Raw genomic sequence first — 23,924 nt, 5'->3', positions numbered from 1 at the left:
CATCCTGCTTTGCTTCGGAGGTATATGGTAACAATTCAGGAGGTGCTTTTCTGAGGAGGTTTGATTTTCCCACTGTCATCATTGTCAGTAACAATGCTGGGATACTCCAGGCTGCAAGCTCCACATGAGGCTTGATGTATTTCTGTGGAACCTCCTAGCCTCAGGCAACTGTGTCCCAAACTCATCAGTATGCCCTGCTGTGAGCTGAGCTGGACAAAGTAACTCCCTGAGCCAGCCCAAGCCTAGAAGAACAAAAGGCAGACACTCCATTACAAGGCTAGTCTACGATTACCATGGCTGGGCTGATGCTCTAGCAGACAAATGACTAGAAGGATGAGGGCAGCAACAATGGTTCAAAACCTGTCTAAACATTCTGTCCACCAACATTAGCACAGTTTTTAAAACTGAAAAATATACATAATAAAATTTTCTCACTTCACAATTTTTGGGTGTACAGTTCAGTGGCATTCAGTGCATCCACACTGCTGTGCAACCATCACCACCATTCAGCTCCATTAAATGCTCCCTCCCCATTCCACCATTCCCCAGCCTCTAGCGTCCACCATTTTACTTTCTGTACCTATGCATGTGACTACTGTAGGTACTTCATTTACTGTATTTGTCCTTTTGTGAATGGCTTATTTCCCATAGCATGATGGCCTCCAGGTTCATCCATGTTGTACTATGTGTCAGAATTTCATTTTTAAGGCAGTAATATTCCATTGAATGTAAATACCCTATTTTGTTTATCCTTTCCTCCATCAATAGGCATTTTGGTAGCTCCCACCTTTTGGTTATTGTGAGTAACATTGCTATGAACACTGGTATACAAATATCTCTCAAGGCCCCGCTTTTAGCGCCTTTGGGTAAATAGTTAGAAAGACGTTTTTTCAAATAAAATCAGTAGTGCTTCATTTCTGAGCCCTAGTTTAGTATGTTTTTCATTTCATGCACACCTAAAAAGGGATTGCATGTTGCTAGAGAAAGAAGTTTAACAGACTGCGTTTGCCAAATCACAAAAATGAACTAAGTAGGAGACTTCTTGGCTAACAAAGTCTTCTCTGTAGGCCCCTTAAGACACCATAATAAACAACATTTTAGAAACCAAAAATCTGTCTTAATTAGTTTTTCCAAATTCTGCTTAGTTTCTCTCTTAATTTACGGATCTTCCATATGGCTATATCATTTACTTCAGCTTAGCTTGATTGTAATTTGTTCAGAGCTCCAGTTTAATTGTTATAAGTTCTTCACTTATTCTCACTAAAATTAGCAGTGTAACATCTGAAACAGAAATGATGGCTGAGTACCCTCAATTTAAACTAAAAAAATACTAATGCTAATTCAGTGGTCAGAATAGTAATTAAAAGATATATTGAGAATTCAAAGTTTTATAAGTCACATAACACATAGTATTAAAATAATTGTTGGTAATTTCCTTTAACTTTCTCTGTTAGAAAAAGGACTTGAGCATCAATGAAGAGTGTGGCATTATACCATATATCATCAGATCGATAATTTTGACCTTTGAAACTGTGAACTTGCTAATGATGCTCATTAATCAACCACATTCTTCCTAGAGTTGGTTTCTCCGTTCACATAATGAATTATCATTTTAGTTAATGACTTATAACTGCGGTTCAATGGTGTGGCCCTTGTTATTCTTTACATCAGTGTCAATCATAAAAGTAAAAAGGCACACAGTGTAAGAACCATTTATTTATGTTCTGTTCCTCTGTGAGAGCTTTGTCCTGGGCTCTGTGTTTGGCAGGCTTCCCTGGGAAGCGAACTAACAACCTGGTATCAGTTCTGGGCAGGAGAGGGGAACTGCACTAATTACGGGGTGAAGAGCCTGGACCTCACGGTCACAACACTGACAGCACGCAGCTACCGGAGGGGACATTCACTGCACTAGACTTAATCCAGATGTAGGCAAGGTTTACAGAATCAGGCCAGCACTCAAAGTTCCAGGTTATAAAAAACCCACAATTTTAGAATTTAGGGAGAAGTTTTGGGTCAAGAGTTAGAAGCTGTTTGGAGATCCAAATGGATGGGTCATTTCAGCCCAGGTGCCAGCCCAGCAATTAGGATAGCGGAAAATCACACTGCTCTTGAAGGGAAGTCTGTGGCGCTCAGGCACTTGAGCAATTTCTTGCCAAGGAGTGAAAGTGGGTGAGTCTGGCCCTGGGGAGTGAGCTGCAGTGAGGCTGGGCAGTGGCTCCTAGGCATCCGTGGGCTCCTAAGAAGGTGTTAGATGCCACTGTGGAGAGGGTGGTAGGGCTGTGGTGTCTGGTGTGTTAGATGTGCCCATTGGGCTCCAGTATTCACTGCAGCAAAAGCAGCAGGACATTTTCATAACTGCAGCTGATGTCAAGTGGGGTCACCAGGCCGTGGATTGGACAATGGGGCACTTAAGGAGATGGTTTAAATTTGAAGTCTCATATAGATAGTGTGTGTGTGTGTATGTATTTGTTAGGGTGGAGGCTAATGGATATATAGGGAAATATATTGTCTGTTTATTCTCAGGTTACAGCAGATTGATAAATGTTACTCCTTCTCAAACCCTGCAAAAAGAAATCAACAGCCACAGTGTCAGCAAAGAGCCTGTTCTCACAGCAATCTCCAGGTTTCCTGGTTTTGTTTCCTGCTCTGCACTAAGCAGCAGGAGAACCTATAGCACCCAGGGCTCTGACTTGGTCAGCCAGGCACAATCCGTCAGCAAGTCATCTCTGGAGGGAAGGCTGCGCTGGTGTGGGCCAGCGTCCCTTAGAACATGGCCATCCACAAAGGTGAACATTGTCGGGGCAGCCTGGTACTCTCTCCTACAGTGGGGAAACCATTTTAAAAGACCAGAAATATGATTGCTGTAAGCAAAATTTTAAACATTTAATGTTACTCCCATGAGGAAAGCAATCTTAGAGATGTTACTTACTATCTGAGGCTCCTCTGGTGTCCAGAGATTCCCAACTTGTATTAGAGAGAGATCCAGGAGTCAGTAGCAATTCTTAGTGTAGAAAGCAGGGATGGGCTCTACTTATAAACTGGAGGAACATAATCCAAACCACCTGGGAGCATCACCAACAGGATAAGTGAAGCTAAGGTTATCATGCATTTCTAAGCAGGAACTGCCTATTCACAAAATACAGTGCAGGCCCGTTTCGCTATCAGATGGCATCATATGTACCAAGGAGCACCTGGACAGAGAGGAATCTTGGGCAAAAAGTCTATTTTCTTTTCTCGTATAAGACAATACTTATAGCCAGAAACAGGTAGATGATAAAAGGAGTTTAAAAATGTCATCATTTACATGTCCCCTGCTTGGTTTATCTTACACTAGAATTAGGAATCACAAATTAGTAAATAGATACCCCATTTTACGTGGCCAACACAACATTTAAAAATTGATTAGTTGCTAATGATAAAAAATTTTAATAAAATCAAGATTTATTGCTTCTCTGTGTGGGCAGGGGGCAGGGACAGGAAGATTGGTAACACTGGAATATACCTGACAGAACCTGAACAGATACCTTCTCAAGGCAAAGTCTTCACCAGGGCTTCCCCTTCACTCAGCTGAACCCTCTTTACTGGCCCCAGAGGCAGTTCTGGCTATGACTCTTAAGATGAATCTTAGGATCAGAATTCTGAGTCAACCCTAGATCAACAAATTATAAAAGAAAAATCTTGACTACCAGGGCAACAAAACTATTCAGTCCACAGACACAATTTATAATGAAGCCAGTCTCAGCAAGATACCCTCACGCATTTTCAAGTGTCCCCTAAGTGGGCAATACCACTCCCAGATGACAGCTATTGAGTTAAGAATTTCAGTTAATGCTACGTCAACACTTCATTTTTAAGATCGTAACATATTTCTGAGATTTTCCACTCTTTCTTTTGGTAAAGGGTAAGACAGTGTCTAAGAATTAGGCATTAAAGCTGACCACTCTCTTGGAGGAATGGCCAATTTCTTCAAAAAACTGACTGCTGACTCAAACCCACAACCCACAGGCTTTAGACAAAGCAAGTAAAAAGATAAAGTACAGTGTGTTAGCTCCCAATAACTATACAGTGAACCATTATTTATCACAAATTCTTATTAAACACACACTCAGAGGAAAAATTCCATGCAAGGATGCAGGGGGAGAGCTATTAGCAGTCTGGCCTGGAAATGAGAAGACCTGGGTGAATTACAAAGAGTCCTGGCATAGCTAGACATCAGCCTGAACATTTCCATTATAAACCCACTGAATGGAAGACCTGAAAAATTGGATATTTTAATTTATTTAGGACCAATGCTCATACCATGAAGAAAAATTCATCCCGAGGCTGTTTATTCATTTTTTGAATATAACAATTTTTATCTAAATTGATGTTACTTGTGAAAAATATGCAACAGAGTACTTTATGTATCTAAAAGACTCAAAGAGGTTTTAAAAATAAATGATAATTTAAGCAAATGATAGTTATGAGCATATTTTTCTTTTAATTAAGCTGCATCTGAATTTAAATATACCTCTATTCATTTAAACTATTCTGATATCTCAAATTAAAAACTTAAGGAACTCAAACTTTTAAGAAATCATTCCATTAAAACAGGGAATCTGTCCACAGACTGCCTGCACTTCAGAAAAATTAATAAAAAATATTATGATATTATACAATTTACATCCCTATAAATAAAAAGCCAAAGCAATTCAAAGTCTAGTGTTGCACTGAAGGACTTGTATTAAAGAAGTATATTTTGTCTTTAATTATTAAATATACTACATATCTACGATGGGAAAAGTACTGTACTAGATGTGGGAAGTGGGAAGTCAAAGATGATTAAAAAGGATCACATCACAGCCCTTCACATCCTATAATTTGATAGAAAAGACAGGTGGCACCCAAATAATTCAAGAGCCTGAATGCAAGGAGAATGTGCTGTGAGCTCTGAAATGAGGGGGTGAGTAAGGAAAGTACCCAATTTCTGGGTCCAAATTAGAATTCTGCTATTCAGGAAGGTGCTGCTTCAAGCCATCTCAGAAACATAATTAACTTTAGAAAGGTGTATTCATGCCTATGCATGTGCAGGAGGGATAAAATGGGCCATTCTTAGATAGGATAACCTGGACTATATTTTTGCCAATTTTTTGTTTTTACAAATAGAAGTATGTTGTTTTTACAAATAGAAGTACGTTGAATTTAATAAATGAGTCAATTTTTACTAGTTGCCATAAAAATAGCTTAACTTTAGTTCCACCACTGCAGTGCCAATAAGGAAATAGCATGTGTGAAAATAACAAAAGCTGCATCCAGTAGGTCTAGTGAAGCATTATTCCCTTTGAAGCTCACTTTAGGAGGATACTGGTAAAAACATGCCTTTCCTGTTCAAGTCATTTTATTTTTTACTACAGTATTGCATCTTGTAATGCTGAGATCCACCAAAACAAACAAACAAACAAACAAACAAACAAACAAACAAAGCATTCCTTCCTCCATTAACACAGTAGCTCTGGTCTATTCTAGTTAACAATTAATTTTATGTGAATTTCTATACATGAACCTAGTTTAAGGATTCCAGATACAATTCTTCTTATTAAAAAGAAATTTAGATTTATGTTAGTAGAAGGATCACGAAGCTTAGGTTAGAAATTCGCCCATATAAATATAATTTCCCCCCATATACTCAAAGTATTTTTCAATACTCTTTTACTCATTAGTACAAAACAAAAGTAGTAAGCGTTGAAGAAATGATACCAGTCAGTTTGAATTCCTGGATTCACTAAGTAAGATGACAGGTTTAGACAATGATCCCAAGTAAAATATCCTTAGTTTTTAGGCCCTGGGTTTTTCCCACTCTACGAATCACAGGTGGTGCCAAAGTAGGTTTATAGTCGTTCAGATGGAAAACACAATATTGATAAATAATAACACAAGAATAACTCAGTTTTGTGCACTCACAACTGTAAACCTACTTTTGCCCTGCCCTGTAGGAAGTGAAGCCATGTCAATAGAGACATATACCCTTTGGAGAACATTAACAGCCTTGGTGGGACTAAGCTGGGAATGTCAACACATGCTGTTTGCAGACATCAAGTGTGCAGAACCATTGATTTCAGTGATAAATATGCAACCACTCTTAACATGTTTAGACTATTAGACTTGAACTTCAGAGGTAAGATACACTGAAAGAACATTTTAGTCAGCTACAATAAAGGTACTGGGTAAAAACAAGCTGTGCTGGAAAGCCAAAGGGCATAAAAAATGGAAATCAATAGGACAATTGTGCCCTGAGATAGCTGGTGACGGTCCAGCAGGTTCAGGGCTGGTGCCTTGTCACATGGCAAAGGATCCACCGCCAGAGGCTCTAGAGGCCTATCCTGACCTGGGGTTGGGATAATTGGCTGAGCAGGGAGTTCATATACATGCACGCTACTAGTAAGCACCCTGAAGAGAGCAAGGCTGCCCTTTTTTTTCTGACCCCTGGAGACAGACCATTTGGCCTCTTACTGGGTCTGAGTCTGATACTTTCTTTTCATTTTCTATTTTTTTTATCCTCACTATAGAGGATATGTTTATTGATTTAGAGAGAGAGGCAGAAAGAGAGAGAGTATGAGAGAGAAACATTGATATAAGAGAGAAACATTGGTTGCCTCCTGTACACACCCCGACTGGGATCGAACCCAAAACCTAGGTATATGCCCAGACCAGGAATTCAGCCCACAGCCTTTTGGCGTACTGGTTGACACTCCAACCAACTGATCCACCTGGCCAGGGCCTGATGGGTTTTGATGCCCAAAGTATTTGAGTTGAATGCCATGGCCATGCCCCCTCAGAAAAATTTGGGCGTAGAGGGAAGTCCCCACGCATGGTAGGAAGCTTTGCTTTACTTCTCTGGAGAGAATTTTTTCGCATATTCCAGCCATCCCCTGGCCTGAGCAGGAGCCTCTGCCTCGGGAACACTGCTGGGTGAGCATGGCCAAAGAGCAGTTCTCCTTCTTGCATGGAAACCAGGCTTCGAGGCAGCATGTAATGCACATTGAAACTAGAGTCAGCTATAGATCATATGCTAATGTTTTATGTTTATTAATAATATAGTTTATGAATAATATTATTAATAATATAGTTAATATTTATAGGGACCAGCAATGCAATGGTAATAGCTAATTATCTTTTCCTAACACTCTTATGGGGGTAAATATACTATTATTATGCCCGTGGTACACCTGGGGAAAATGAGGGCCACAAAACTATATCTTGCCCAGGGTCATACAACTAGAGCCACAGAGCCAAGGTGTGCACGCAAGCATTTGTCTCCGGGGCCCCTCTCACCTGGGCTCTAGCATTTGTCTCTGAGGCAGAAGCAGAAGAGCAAGGGCTCCGTTGATTGACAGCTCATGAGGAAACTTCACCAAGTTCTCTCACTCACTAAACCAGACAAAGATAGTCTCCTCACTACTGTGAGCTGTCTGAAGTAGAGTTATGATTCAAAGAATACACAAAGTACATATATCTGAAGGTATTTAAAAAACACTTTTGTGAAGAAGGAAGTGGAAAAAGCTGTTATTTAGCTAATTCTCCAATGATAGCTCAAAAAGAAGATTAAAACGTGCTGGCAAAGTTTCAGGTACTGGTAGGCTTACAGCAAAGTAAACTGAAAGTATCTGAGTGTTACAGAGCAAGAGGCATCTCAGAGTTCTATTGCATGACTAGTGTAGCAAGGTGCTTAACAATCAGACACACCTGGATTTATCCCAGGCTTGGCGAGTACTACCTATGTCACCTTGAACTTCCCAACCTCCAATAATAACCCTTAAGCTATCATTTATCAAGCACCACCTGTGTACATGAGTTATATCATTTAATATTCATGCTTTCCTTATGAAGCACACATTATCATCACATTTCTCATCTAAGTTTTCACTGCTACCAAGTAGAGGCTGGGATTCTAACCAGGTTTGTAAGATTCTAAAGCCCAAGTGGCTCCATTATCATTCTCTGATATTTTCCTCCTGTAAAATGAAACACTGGTGCCTATATTCCCCCACACTCGTTTTAAAATAAAACCTTCCTTATAAAGAGCTCCCAAAGAACTCCTAATGGAATATTATTAAACCTTTTGGTTGAATCCAAAATAGTGGCTCATGTAGGAGCTATTCGGGTAATCATATGAAGTCCAGGTTAGAGGAGACCTTAAAAAGGTCATTTTGATTAACTTACGTCTACACAACAAGTTGTTTCAATCATCATCTAGAAAACTGAAGGGCATGAGCTAGTCGGCAGATTAGGATGCCATATGGATGTTCATCTGTGTGTACGTATTTCCTGTTTCATGCATACCAACGCATGCGCTAGAATAGAACAGTCTTGGCATCTGGCTATTATTTATATGGCTGCATATGAAGTATACACACTCTAAGTAACAATCACAAAGAAATGTCTACTTTCCTTAATGCAGTTTTTGAAAATGTGACTTCGAAATAGGACTTTGAATAAAACTTACAGACTTAAAATATTTTCCACATGCAACGCACACTTGGTTAGAGTGGAACAGAAATTCTTATCTCGGGGGTAAACAGGTATAGTGGGAGAACTGCATTTAATGTCAGCTTGCCGCCAGCTACATGCTGCAGGCATCTCTTTGAAAATAGGGCTTTCATCAGTTTCTCTTTTATCCTTTTTGTTTCATGATATCTTCAGAAATACTTCCTATTTTTATTGAGATTTTTTCCTTGGAAGTACCAGTACTGTTTAAATATAATATAACTAGAAGCCTGGTGCACAAAAATTTGTGCACTTGGGGGGTCCCTCAGCCTGACCTGTGCCCTCTCACAGTCTGGGACCCCTTGGGGGATGTCCACCTGCTGGGTTAGGCCCACTCCCCAGGGGATTGGGCCTAAGCTGGCAGTCAGACATCCCTCTGGAAGCGCCAGAGCCCTTGGGGGATGTCTACTTGCCTGTGAGGAGCAGGCCTAAGCTGCAGTCGGATATCCTTAGTGCTTCTGAGGAGGCAGGAGAGGCTCCCACCACCACCACTGTACTGGCAGCCATCAGCCTGGCTTGTGGCTGAGCAGAGCTCCCCCTGTGGGAGCACACTGACCACCAGAGGGCAGCTCCTGCATTGAGTGTCTGCCCCCTGGTGGTCAGTGTGCCATAGTGACCAGTCATTCCCAGTCATTCTGCTGTTAGGGTCAATTTGCATATTACCATTTTATTATATAGGATGGGTGCTAAATATTTAACGAGATGTGTAGCATTTGCATTTAACGACAAATATACATCTGTTAAAATGTGTTGTGGAAAGAAGGTAGAGGTATAGTGCTTCAGAATTAAAATAATTATATTTACCTAAAACAAATGTTCATGTAGTTGAGTAGGTAACATTTGCTATTTTGACCATGAATGCATATGTCTTTGATTATTCCCACAGAGCCACAACTTCTGTAATTTCTATTTACCACATCAGCTGAGACTGGAATTTTATTATAATTAATATAAATGTTCTCAATTTTTAATTAATATAAATATTCTCAAATTTTTAAAAGATCTATAGAAATTTTAAAACAATAGTAAATATAATTGATCAGCTTAAAATTGATGGTGCTTGTATGCTAAACATGTTATTGAGATAAATCATTGCTTATGAAAACTGTTAAAAATATAGATATTTTAATAATACATGAAAAACATGATAAAGCTACATATCTCCTACTCAACTTATTTAATTTTGAGAGTATATTGTCATGTATTAAACTTTTATTCATCTCATGCCCTTTCTTAACACTTGTGGCATCAAACACTGCACCCTCAAAAGAAAGTATGTTTTGGGAAAAGATAAATATAATAAAAAATTGCTTTACTTAGGGAATAAACAGGTAATAAATGTAAAGTCTGTGCATCAGTTTTTAAGGAAAATATTTCAAATTAGTCCAGGCAAGGCTCAAATGGATTAATATTTATAAACAAATTAACAATTAGTCATTAATCTGTGAAAGGTTTATAAAACATTCTAGCTAAATATACCTCATGGACACTTCTGTTTTTAGTGATCATTGCCTAACAATTCCATCAGTATGAGTTGAGCAGATTTTCCATGTTTACTAGAGGTCTCCCTTCAGCAACTATTTTTTAAAATATGTTTTTGTTCATTTTTAGAGAGAGAGAGAGAGGAGAGGAATAGAGAGATAGAAACATCAATAAGAGAGAAACATCATTGACTAGCTGCCTTCCACACACCCCCTACTTGGTATCAAGCCTGCAACCTGGGCATGTGCCCTGACCAGGAATCAAACTGGCGACCTCTTGGTTCATAGGCCCATGCTGAATCACAGACCCACACTGGATGGGCCAACAACTATTTTTTATAGAAGGTTAGTCTTTCAGAAGGTAACACATCTTAGTTAAGCCAATAATTGAAAATGCCTCCCAATAATATTTGCTGTTCCTCTTCTCAAGATCTCAGGCCCACCTGGCCTGGCCTGCTAACAAACACAGACAGTAACTACTGACTTTTCCTCAGCAGAAGGACATCCAATTGTATTTCAAGAAATTTTAATGAATTTTTTCACCCATACTTTCTCTTGGGCCCAGTCTGTCTTTACAACCAATGGCATACATTTGTGCTGGCTGACTCAGTACTGTGGGTAGAAGAAAAACAGACTAACAGCTCTCACAGGACTGGAAGTCAAGCTGGATTAGCATCAGGCTCTAACCCGCAAAATGACCAATACTACACTTAATCCCACTTTTCCTTTCCTCTCTCTCCTTCCCTTGTGGCTAAAAGATAAACCACTCATCAACTAACACTTCTAGACTTGAATTGACTGAGCAAAGAGAGCCTTTGAAAGAAACACTGGGTACGTTTAAATAATGAAATACAGTAATGAGCCACTCACTGTACTTCTAGAATAGCAAATGTATAATACTGTCACCATAGGCTGCTATATAACAGAAAACCTAATATTCTGAAATTGGGAGGGACTTCAGAGATCATATAGTGCAAATCCCTCAATTTACAAATGAAGAAACTAAGGCCAAGAGAAGTTGAGAATCACCAAGTTAGTTAACATACAGATGTAGGAATTCCAAGTCTGGATTCAGTATTCCTCTTGGGGTTGGGGGTTGGGGGGGCGAGGGACGGCTGAAATGAGGGAAGAGGTCAAAATGTATAAACCTCCTGCTATAAAGTAGATAAGTCATGGGGATGTAATGTATAGAATGGTGACTTAAGGTAATAATAATACTGCATTGCATAATTGAAAATTGTTAAGAGTACATCTTAAAAGTCCTCATCACAAGAAAAATATTTTTGTAACTACGTAATTGGTAAAAGACATTCACTAGATATATTGTGGTGATCATTTTGTAATGTATGCTTTACTAAAACTATAAAATGTTAGATGGCAAGTGTTCCTCAGTAAAAAATATATTCAGTGTTTCTGATAACCAAACCATGTAACCAAACCATCAATAACACTCCAGCAACTTATCCATGATTACTATCATGTTTTAACTATTATGTTTAAAAACAAAACTTTTAAAACATTTTTGGGTAAACCCTGAACAATTGGAAATTTAAGAATTTCTGTTAAATATGAAAGTTTGTACCACATGTCTGTTCAGGTCTAAATCATACCAGGTTTGTACTTATAGGCACAGCATATTGCCTTACAAAGAACATATCTATATTTGGAAAAAGCACATACAAAAGTAGCACATGCTGTGAAAACAACCCTTTAAAGATGATTATGTAGTAAATAATCATGTAAATTTAATATGAGTTATTGGTTTTAGTCTAAAATTGTATCAAGGGCATATGTTACCACAGGTAATATCTTCAAGTGCATAATTTATGACATCACCTCCATGACTACCTGAGAGACCCAGCAGAAATAGACTCTGGGAGGGTGAGTTCACATTTAGCTAAGGTCACAAGGGCAACTGCTTGCCAGATGACACAAAACTCCACATATTTCTAGAATTGATAATAAATGTATCCAAAATGCTTAATTTTAATATGCAGCCATGGAAGGCCTAGTGTTGCTTAGAATTTATACAGAATCATACTAAAAAAACACACCTAACAGTACAGACCATGATATGCTTAAACATCAAGGTGGAGAGAGATGAAGTACATCCAGGAGAAAAAATATGAGAGGTGAGACAGAAGTAAAATAGAAAAAAAAAAAGAATTAAAAATAAGACAAATAAAATGATGGGGGCGGAAAAAGAGAGAAAGGAATAGAGATGTATGACAAATGGAAAGGAAGAGTTCAAGTGATGGGGACCCATTAGTGATAAAAACAGCTGGGACAGAGCAACACTTTGTCTTGAGGCCTGACTACAATAATGAATACCAAATAAGGAAGAAGTAAAAAAAGAAGCATTTGTATATATATATATATATACACAAATATTCTAACTTACCCCTTAAATACTGCTGTTACCCAAGGTTTTATCTTCTTCCTTGACTTCCTTCTTCTCACTCTACACTTAACTTTGAGTGACCTCATCCAAACCTATGGATTCCACTCCAGGACATGTCGATAACCTTGACTATGGCAACTGGGTATCCTAGTTCACACCAGCCTATCCAATGGCCTAGCGGGTATGTCCACTTGACTTTACAGGGAGAGTGAACTTTAAAAAGTGTAAAAATGAACTCTCCATTTTCACTCCCAAAATATGTTCTGTTTCCTATATTTCACATTTTGGTCACTACTAATATCTCCACTAAGCTGTCTAAGCCAGTAAACTAGATTCTTTCTGCACTGTTCCCTCTCCCTCAGCTTCTGCTTCCAGATGGCTACAGAAACTTACCTTCTCTCCGGATTTTTCTAAAGTTGCCCCCTCTTCATTTAACTAGTCTTTCTGACTCTAGTTCTATTCCCCCACACTGTGCTCAACCCTAACATCAGCGTGATCTTTCTAAGATAAAAATTATATCAAACTATCACCTGCTTAAAGGCCAACAGCCTGTTTTAGGGCCACCTCCAGCCTCCATAGACGACCAGATAAGACTTTCAAGACCTCATTTTCCAAACCTCTCCATGCTTACCCCCAACCATCTATGACTTTACTCCTACTCTGTAATTATTTTAAAACTATAAAGAAACAAGATCTGAGTATTCCCTGTTTGGGAAAATTTATCCTGTAGTTCCTTTACCATCTCTATTTTTATGTTGATAATTTTTGTATAAGTTGAACATTGTATTATTATTAAATGAGTTTTTGCTTATTTTCACAAAACAGAAGACACTGTATATTTTTCAAGCATCAGAGGTAAGAATTGCTTATTATAGCTGTCTCTGTTTTCTCCTCCCTGAGACCACCCCTTGGCTAGACAGTGCAGTCTCATACCATGCCATGTGCTCTAGTTCTCATCCTTAACCACGTCATGCCCTATGTTTCTGCCAGGCTGTTCTTTGAGAGTTTCTTTCTCCTGGGGTGTTGTGCAGTTAACCCCCGAGCATGGTGCCTGCACATAACATGGGCTCCACACTGTCATCCTCATCTTCGTTATAAAGAGAAGGAAGTCTTCTTTCTCATATCCCCAAGAACATCAAATATGTTAACACATCAATAATAAGTACTAAACGTTGCCTGGTGAATAAATGTCTTTAAAGATTCTGCAGAGCTTTACATACTGACTTGTGGGAAAACACATGATTTTTATGTTAACTTGGCATGATTAGCTTTGCATATTCATACAAAATAACCATTTATTCTAAATGTTGTCCCATAACCTTGAATGCTACATGATGAAAAATGTCAACAATCAGAGTCACAGATGTGTCTTGGTCATCAAAACCAATTCAAGCCCTGACTGGCTTGGCTCAGTGGATAGAGCGTCAGCCTGCAGACTGAAAAGGCCCAGGTTTGATTCCGGTCAAGGGCATGTACCTTGGTTGCGGGCACATCCCCAGTGGGGGGTGTACAGGAGGCAGCTGATCGATGTTTCTCTCTCATCGATGTTTCTAACTCTCTATCCCTCTCCCTTCCTCTCTGTAAAAAATCAATAAAATATATTTAAAAAAACAAACAAACAAAAACAAAAAAAAAACCCAATTCAATAACTGACCATTTTCACACACATGAAGCAATGTGGCAACAATGGCATAGCACCACATCTTTAACAATAGTGAGGAGCTCACCTTTTCTTCATTACCAACACAACTCCAAGAAATATAATAACAAACAGCAAGATGCCAGCAATGACTCCAGCAATTTTAACTGTATGGTCTGTTGGTTCCTCAGGTTCTGGGACAGGTTTTGGAGTAGCAGCTCCTAAAGATGAAAGAAAATGAGAAAGAAAAGAGGGTGAGTAAGAGAGAATAGAGATGTTACATTAATTTTTTTTGGCTGCATGTAACACAGACTTATCAGAGCCTGCAGACAGACAAGCTTTGACTTTTTCAACAGCTTTCAAAATCACTGAAAGGAGTGTAATTGTTCACATTGTTCTTCCATATTTTACTAAATTATAACATGAGCTGGATAGCACACTCATAACTGACCCTTTTATAAGAAACTCTTCTCAAACACAGTTTTTTTATATTTTTATTATCTCTATTGGCTCTCTGCCCTTTCTGCCATTTTAAAACTTGCTAACAACACAATTGCTATCCTAAGCCTTTATCCAAATTTGATTTGCTGGAATAGTTTGCTCAATTATTTTTTCATAAATGAAGCAGTAATTCTATAACATATTAAACCAAACACCTGGAAAAGTGAGATAAGCTCATTTACCATGCATTTTACCAGCAATTGTTGTTGTTTTTTTTTAACACAATAGAGATTTTTCCCCTCTGTCTTTGGAAATCTAAATCTAGGTCACATCTGGTGGGCAAAAGACTCCTTCTAAGCAATTTATACAACGTAGGAAGCAGCTGATGATCACACTACTGGCACCCACATTTAATATCTGTTGAAATGAGATAACCAAAGCCTTACAGTGGCGGCTGTCTTAGCTTTCCTGCTTTCTCATTTCCCAAAACACCGTTTGTCCTGTTTATGGTATAATGTGATGGAATGTCACATCAACGTCAGATGAAATATCCATTTCCTCTGCTAAATGAGCTCAGGATGAAAAATATTAGGAAGGTAATGTTCAATTCACTAAACAGAATCCATTTTTTTTAAGGGCATCTACCTTTTTAATCAGAGCAAGATAGTGCTCAGCATCTGAGCCATCACGTCACCCTCACTAGGTTGACAAATCATCCTGAAAGGAGGAAAATTATATGTTCAAAATTCTCACTTTGGAATTTTCTTCTTGTTTCATTGGTAAAAAATGTAATTAAAAGTGAATGTTGGTACCACCCCTTTCTATCCTTTCATTGGGTTTTCCATTCATGCTTCAACTGGCTCTTGAAAAACTTAACCTTCGTTGTGTCTTGTGCATTCTAGAATGGGTTTATGCTAAGATGAGTCATGTCAGAGAAGTAGGGTGCGTCAAGCTATAATTTTTTCGTCTGTTTTCATTGGGAACATACTAACAATGTTTCTTTCAAAAGGCATTCACATTAAGATTTTATAGATGATTCTACAGCCTGAACATAGCTGTGGCCATCAGACTGGAGAAGATAGTCAAGGTCAGGGAGAAACACAAAGTGCACAGAGGCCATGGTCATCTGAGTTTCACTCCGTGTGTATATTCCAATCAGTGACAATTGTACAAGAAGCTGTGCTGTACAACTGACACCTTATTAAATACAAAACCTTCTGGGTAATTCTTAATAGGTCATTTTTATTTCTGATCACTTCCAGAGGATGTCCTGTTATTTTTTTGAATGAGTATCTCTCAAACTAGTTGTTTAGATACACCTTGAAACCATTAATGATTTCTCCTTTTATTGTAATTACATCTTAAATATACTACTCCAAAATGCCACTGGAACATACAACCAAGTGGTAGATTTGGAGGACATTATTACACGAAATACGTTGCTGGGAACAATTTAAAGATAAAATGTGTATGTTATAGCCCTGGCTGGGTGGCTCAGTTGATTGGAGCATCATCCTGTACAGCAAAAGGTTGCAGGTTCAATCCCTAGTCAGGGCAAATGTGGGGGTGGGGGGTTAACAGATGATGCTTCTTTCTCACATTAATGTTTCTCCTCTCTCTTTCCCTTCTTCTCGCTCTAAAATAAACTAAAAACATACCTTCAGGTGAGAATTAGAAAATGTGTATGTTATAAAAGGATAAATGAAAAATTGAAAAAGCAACCCAGGTAAAAATAACATATTTCACATACATAAAACTGGAAAAGGTTCAATGTTTCTCATTTTGATTTTTCTACCCAATTACAAAATCTTAACTTCAAAATAATTAAATAAAATTAGTTTTATTCCTCCAAATGTTGCCATACTGCGACTCATTCCATGCATCTTACAAACCTAGCTATAGATTGAAAGTTTTCCAAATATATTTTTCTACATAGATGATTCACTAAGTATTTTTGTAATCAAATTATGCCAGTAAATACAACACTTGGGAAAGGAACTTTTTCTTTCTTTCTTTCTTTCTTTCTTTCTTTCTTTCTTTCTTTCTTTCTTTCTTCCTTCCTTCCTTCCTTCCTTCCTTCCTTCCTTCCTTCCTTCCTTCTTTCTCTTTCTTTCTTTCTTTCTTTCTTTCTTTCTTTCTTTCTTTCTTTCTTTCTTTCTTTCTTTCTTTCTTTCTTTCCTTCCTTCCTTCCTTCCTTCCTTCCTTCCTTCCTTCCTTCCTTCCTTCCTTCCTTCCTTCCTTCCTTCCTTCCTTTCTTTCTTTCTTTCTTTCTTTCTTTCTTTCTTTCTTTCTTTCTTTCTTTCTTTCTAAGAAAACCTTAACTTAGCTCAGAAAATCTGAATATAACAATACATGGCTACAATCCATACATTGTAAACATTCAGTAAGAGTTTGTCCTGATAATGGTCATGCATTTGCTTCTGTTAACCAGACAACTAGTGCGTGTTCCTGTAGTCTTTTGCCTGTGTCCTGTGAGAACTGGTGAATGACTCTACACATCTCTGGGTCAGGAAAAGAGATCCCCCCTGCAGCTATCCATTCCCTAAAGGAAGCAGGCAAGCACATTGCTATGCAGCCAGCGTAACCTCAGTATTATCATTCTTTAGCACTTACTTTTAACTCATTTCACATTGCAGGTCAAGAAAATGAAATGTCCTATCTCTGCAGGACACAGTTGCAGTGTGATTAGGGTAGCAATCATACAAAATGGAGGCCAACTCGAGAAAGGCAAGGAGGCTGCCTGTGAACCACCCACCCTCTGCTTGCAACAGGGCACAGCCACTAGATCACTGCGATGTGCCTGAATGACGGGGTTGAGTCCCATATCTGGGTTTAGCACTAATCTGGGGAAGCATGAACACAGACACTAGTTGGGATGAAATAAATTACGGCCCTGAGGTGTGTGTCATTAATTCCAGGTTCACTCTAGATACGTGTCATTCCTGTCTTTCTTTGCCTGCCCTGCAGCCCTCCCTGAAATGAGTAACTTCATCTTCTCCTTCCATAGGATGCTCTTCTCTCCACTTTGTTTCTTTGGAAACATGTGTTTGTGAGCTGTCAGTCAGCCTCGGACAGAGGACGATTTAGTGACAGAATGTCATTGCAAATGATAGCTTGTTCCCTGCCCTCCACCCAAATCTCTGAATTTAACAGTATAATTTACAAACTGCTTGGCAAAAGGGTTGTTTTCATAATATTTCCCACTCTGTCTTGTTATTTTCTTGCCAGGTTTCTAATGGCATAAACTTTTATTCTTTTTTTTTAAGGGGGTATATAAATTCTAATTTTTCATGGAAAGGCATTTTTCCCCTCTGCTGTGCATTCTGCTTAGAGTTTACTGCACATTTAGATCTTTATAAAAAGAATAAATTCAAGTATATACATTTGACAATAGGCACTATCTAGGCTTAAACATATTCATTAAAATGATGAATAAGCTAAAATATCTCTGAGAGATGGAGGAGGAGGGGCTACTAAACTTATGGTGCATAATCTTCACAGATGCCCACTCTACTGACTCCTAGTGACAGCTCTGGGTCTTTTGTTTTGTTTTGATGACTGAGAAAATTGTAAGAAAAAAAAAATTGGTAATCCAGGTAAAAATAATTTGCATTATTTAAGGTTTCAGCTATAATGTCTAATGTAAAAAAAATCTAAAAAACAAAAACAAAAATAAAAAAGAACCCCAAACCCAATTACCCAATGCAATATTTGGTTGGTTTTTAACTTGGCAGAAAACAGCCAGTCTTGGCCCAGTGACCGATGTTAAATGGAAAAACAGCAGCATGGCAGGCTGAGAACACAAGGATGCAGCCTCAGGCCTCAGGTCTGGGCCCCGTTCTGATTACTGGACTGGCTGCACAAAACTCCCCAGAAGATGTCAGGATGCGAGCCCGGAAGGCCAGGAAGGCATCACTGCGGCCTGGAGCTAGTGACCTTCCGCCACAGCATCGGGACAGGCTGGAGGAAACGGGAAGCCTTCCTAAAGGGAGGGAGAGGAAGGTGAGGAAGCACCTAGGGACAGCTTGGGCGCCAGAACCTCTGCTGAAGGGTGGTCACATTCTTGCAGGGAAAGAGACTCGGATGTACACACATACCCTGTGCGGGGTGTGAATGGGTGGTGGGTGCTACAGAGAAACATGCGCAATGGAGTGGGGACTCTGAGGGCGGGCAGGTGCCAGTAAGATCTGAGATGGGGGTTACGGAGAAAGTAACACTGGAGCAGAGACAGGAAAGAGGAACGGGAGTGAGATATGATGACATTCAGGAAGGAGCACTTAGGCAGTGGGAAGGAAAAGTTCACAGGCACACGATGAGACTGTGAAATACTGAGGTGTGCCCGCAGTGGAGGAAGCTGGGGAAAGTGGTGGGGAAATGTCAGAGTGGGGGAGCCTCCATAGATCATTATAAAGACTTTGCTTTTTTTTGCATGATGGGAGCTATGGGAGGATTCTGAGTGGAGTGATGTGATCTGGTTTATGATTTAACAGGATCCCACTGGCATGGTGTTTAGAATAGGCTTTGGGGCGGGGGGGGGATGTCGATTGTAGAAACAGGAATATCAGGGATGAGGCTATTGATGCTTTGGAATATGACAGGAGCAGTGGAGGTCAAACTTGAGATACATTTGCCCGTGAACTGGGTTAAGTGTGTAGGTATAACATCCGGGTTTCTGGCATGAGTAGCTGGAAAGATGGAGTTGCTATTTGCTGAGATGTAGAGAGTTAAGAGGGGCAGGTAGCTGAGGGAGTCAGGAATTTGGTTTGAGACAAGTTAGTTTTGAAACATTAGACACCCACAGGAGATACAAGTAGGCAGTTGCAAATAGTGGGGAGACATCTAAGTTTAGAATCTAAGTTTAGAGAATACGTTTTGGGATTGGCAGCAAAAAAGATGGTATTTAAAGCCATGAGACTGCATGAGGACACTTAGGAGGTGAAGAGAGAGAGAGAGAGAGGGAGGGAGGGAGGGAGGGAGGGAGGGAGGGAAAGAGAGAGAGAGAGAAAGAGAGAGAGAGAAGGAGAGGGAGAGGGAGAGGGAGTGAGAAGGAGAGGGAGAGGGAGAGGGAGAGGGAGAGGGAGAGGGAGAGGGAGAGGGAGAGGGAGAGGGAGAGGGAGAGGGAGAGGGAGAGAGAGAGAGATTGAGATTCATGTGGAGGAGCCCTTGAGGAGAATGGAGAATACCTGGGCAGTACTAACCAGCCAGGCTCACTGAAGAAAGGAAAGGAAGGACAGTCAGCGGGCCATGGGAAGGCTACTGCCTCACCCTGGCAAGGAGCCTCCAATTCTGATCTAAGGGGGCAACTGGAACTGAAAGGACACAAGGGACTCGCACAGGCACCCCACTGGCTGCACACAGGTGAGCTCAGGAGTCAGAGTGCAAAGGACTGGGTGGATGCTGGTGCCATGGAAATACATGGCCAGCTTCCTGCTGGAGAAACGTGTTTCCTTTGGTTCAACGCTTGAACTGAATCCAAGCAACAAAATACTTCATTTCGCTACGTGCAAAACGCTTCAGTGGCAAAACAAATACCAAATACCACTCCTGGTATATGGGAGGTGAAGGGGACGTTGGGGACAGCAACCATGGAGGGTACTGCTGAAAAGAGAAACTGAGGAGTTCAAGAAAACCTATGAAATGAAACTCAAGAAAAAAGTCGAAAATAAAGTGGAAGCTGTGGCAATACATAAAAATATTGTTACTTCAAGTGTAGCACAAAGAGCACTGTTCCCAACAGATACTGTAAAATCTCAATTAAGGAAGCCTTATACATTTTGTACTAACATTTTTATGACTTTATAGAGAATTTATTTTAATTAATTCTCGTGTTTTTTCTTTTTACCCTTTGCAGAGGTAGATTTCTTTTCTTTTTCTTAAAAATAGCAACAACCTGGTTTTCAAGATTATGTGAGACAGTTCATACATGTCTTGTGCTCAGAGAGTTGAAATTCTTTGCAGTCTGAGTTTAGGTTTCTCAGTTGGACCTTGACGTTATACATAATACAAAACATCTCCACGATTTTTCATTTAAATTATATAGCGTTTTTCTTCCTGGGAATGCAAAGTCAATCACTGCTCTTGGAATAATCTACATTCACACTTTATGTACTGTTTGTAACCTGATTATGCTTTTGAATTTATAACTCTTCCTTTGTCCCTAATTTCCACCGTAGGGCATGCAGAGCGTGTATGACTTACAAATAATAATCAGAATAATAATTTTTCATATAAAACTGAAATACTGGATTGTTTGATATATGCCATCTTTAAAAAATTAATCTACTTTTTTATTTTTGTTCTAGTTTCATGACAGTCCCTGTCTCAGTTATTGATGTGGCCAACACCCAGAGGGGAAGATGATCTATCAAAGCCTTATCACTTACCATCTGGGCACTAAAAGTTTCAAGAGAATTATTAGTGCTGTTACTATTCTGATGAAATAGCTTTATTTTTTTATTTGCATTTCTCAATTCATGGTCAAGTAATAAAATGAAGAAACGATTTGTCAATAATAAGGTATCAACTGTGTTCACCTTTCATATAAAGTGAGTAATCAAGAGAGGCAATGGGAGTAGATGTTTTCCATGCTGCACCAGTTAAGAGTAGACATTTCTAAAAGTTTGAAACTGAGTTTGAAGGCATTAAAATAAAAAAATACTGCCCCTCAAATTTTCTTATAGACTTTGTGGCTTTGGGTTATGGCCTACCTTATGTTTCACTCTTAAAAATCATTCCTGTGGGACAAAGAATCACCACAGCTTCCTGAATAAAGTTGTAGCTGTTTGCAAAACCCCTTGAAGTTTTGTCTACCGCCTGGAATGTGTCATTTACTATCTTATCAAAAAGTACATATACCTAAAAAATTCTCTGCTTGCTAGAATAACCAGTATTTCTGAGGTTCAAAAAATATAGTCTAGCAAAATGCATGCAGAAGTGTGACGTGCCTCACAGGCCAATAAGCCACATACACACAAGGTGGACCTTAGAAATGTACAAAGGATTCTTGGGGTCTTAGGACAGAATGGGGTCACACAATCTCCCAACTCTGACTTAGTAAACAGGCAATTTTTCCTCAAACAATGAAATTCTTTAATAAATAAGGCTTATATTAACTGTGTCATTCTGTTCAATATATTTTAGAACAAAGACTCTCCAAGGAAAGTGACTTTAAGAATCACTTGGAGAGTTTTTGAAACCTGCAGATGGCTGGGTTTTCCAGTAACTGGATCCAGGGTCTGAGGTAGAACCCAGGAATCTATATATAACACCTTAGGTCATTCCCTACACAGCATGAAGAAAAATCCAACTCAAGAACCGTTGTTCCTAAAAATCTGCGAGGGAGGTTTTCCCAGGCCATGAAAAACAGGAAAAATATTTAATTGGTCTGTTGTTTTAAAAACATCTTCTAATATAATACCACACTTTATCAGTTAACCTATTTCTTTTAATGCACTATTTTAAAATATCCTTTTACAAAATAAAGAGGCAAACCTGATGGAATAAAATCCTAGTTTTAGAATTACCCACAACAAGTAGAAACTAGAATATATTTTAAGTGTAAAAGAATTTAAAGCATGCTAATTTTATGTTACTAAATTAGACAGGAAGAAGGCTGACATTTTGGAAGACCTACTTTATATGCCAGGTATCTTACCCAAATTTTATTTAATACTAGAGGCCCAGTGCACGAATTCATGCATCAGTGGGGTCCCTCCGCCTGGCCTGCTGGATCGGACTGAAACCTGCTCTCCGACATCCCCTGAGGGGTCCCAGATTGCGAGAAGGCACAGGCCAGGCCAAGGTATCCCACCGGTGGACAATTGGGGCTGGGGAGGGATGTGGGAGGTTGGTCAGCCAGGGAGGGACTGCGGGAGGGCTCCAGGGCATGTCTGGCCTATCTCACTCTGTCCTGGATTGACTGGACCCCAGCAGCAAAATAACTTACTGGTTGGAGCGCCTGCTTCTTGATGGTCAGTGCATGTTATAGTGAGCTATTGAGTGGCCTTAGCATATCATTAGCATATTACACTTTGATTGGTTGAATGGATGATCACACACTTAGCATATTAGGCTTTTATTTTACAGGATTACACCATAAGGTATAATTACTACCATTTTACAAGTGAGGAAACCAAGGCAGCAGAAGCAGTCAGGATAGCTTGCCCTAAGTCAATGAGAAGGAAAGTGAGGGGGCTACACTCTAGATCTAAGTAAGTCTATGAAGTCCACTCTTGTTTATCTGCATCGAAACTTTCTCCAGTAATACAGTAAACTCAGGTGATTACTGCTAACACTTTGGAAGAAAAGACTCATGTTCAAAATCATCTTGATCCTTTGTAAAGAGGAGAGCCTAACACACACACACACACACAAACAAACCAAACCACCAAACAAACAAAAACGCAGAACAATGCAATAAGAAAATTAAAATCCTGAAAGAACAGTAAGATAAACATATGAGGACAAAGGACTTTCTGGGCCTAACTGCGGAGAAAAAAGGGCTGGTAATGCAGGCAATGTGATTCTGAAGTGTCCGAGAGGAATGGCATGCACATAATAATCCTTCCAGGGTACAAAAGGCTGTTCCAAATAGAAACGCTGAAGAGGAATCAAAGAAAAAAATACAGGTGATCCACAGGGCAGAAAAAAAGGACTATGAATAAAGAAAAAAGGAATTGAGGTCACTTATCTAAGCAAGGAAAAGACCAGCAGGTGCCATGACACTGTCTTCCACTGGAGCTTTTCACGAGTGCAGACTATTTCTCGTCCACCTTTGACTTCTTGAGATTAACACAATGTCTTTGACATAGTGGTCACTTTGTAAATCTTTCTTGAATGAATGTCTTCAGATATGCAGGAGGCATTTGCAAAGAGAACAATGATCATGTGTGACCTGTGTATGAATGTGGCATATTTTTTAACATACACACACAGGCTTGAACGAGCAGGAGTTCAAATTCTTATAGAGAAAACACTGCACCTTTTCCCTCTCTGTGTCCTTAGTGCTTAGAATATACTAGATACACAATAAAAGTCAGAACAAGTAAATACATTTTGGTTATACATAAAGGACACTTTGACCCTCAGCACATAAAAATGAAACCTATTAAAAGGGGGTTCTCTCAGTCTCTCCTTGGGTTGAAGAGTAGTCACAGGATATTAGAGAGGTCAGTTATCACCACCCTGCCCAATCTCAAAAAAGTCAAAGAACACTATTTTTTCTTCATCCCTTCTCCATTCCCACTTCCATGGACATGTTTACTTCTCTTCTGGACTTTTGTACTTGACTCCCAAGTAGATATCACATCCAGTCTTTTACATACTGAAGCCCCACTGATCTACTTAAAGAACTCTAATCAGGTCACTCTTTCATTTCAGAAACAAAAAAACCAAGAGTTTTCTAATGCTTATTTTAAAAGGCAATCAAGGTCTTCCAGGA

At 39.3% G+C, this 23,924-nt stretch overlaps 1 protein-coding gene across 5 annotated transcripts in view; it reads right to left on the bottom strand.

Annotated features, from left to right (window-relative positions):
- The window catches only part of PTPRM (protein tyrosine phosphatase receptor type M), a 661,667-nt gene that overhangs the window by 176,397 nt on the left and 461,346 nt on the right, over nt 1-23,924 (bottom strand). For all 5 annotated transcript variants that reach the window (XM_059706595.1, XM_059706597.1, XM_059706599.1 and 2 more), the window contains one exon: nt 14,133-14,265. In XM_059706595.1, coding sequence (XP_059562578.1) covers nt 14,133-14,265 — 133 coding nt within the window. The remainder of the gene's footprint in view (nt 1-14,132; nt 14,266-23,924) is intronic.

The sequence above is a fragment of the Myotis daubentonii genome, chromosome 8 (assembly GCF_963259705.1).
Source record: "Myotis daubentonii chromosome 8, mMyoDau2.1, whole genome shotgun sequence".
NCBI classification, from domain to species: Eukaryota; Metazoa; Chordata; class Mammalia; order Chiroptera; family Vespertilionidae; genus Myotis; species Myotis daubentonii.
Note: the sequence above shows the minus strand (reverse complement) of the source record. Positions and strands in the feature narration are given on the sequence as shown.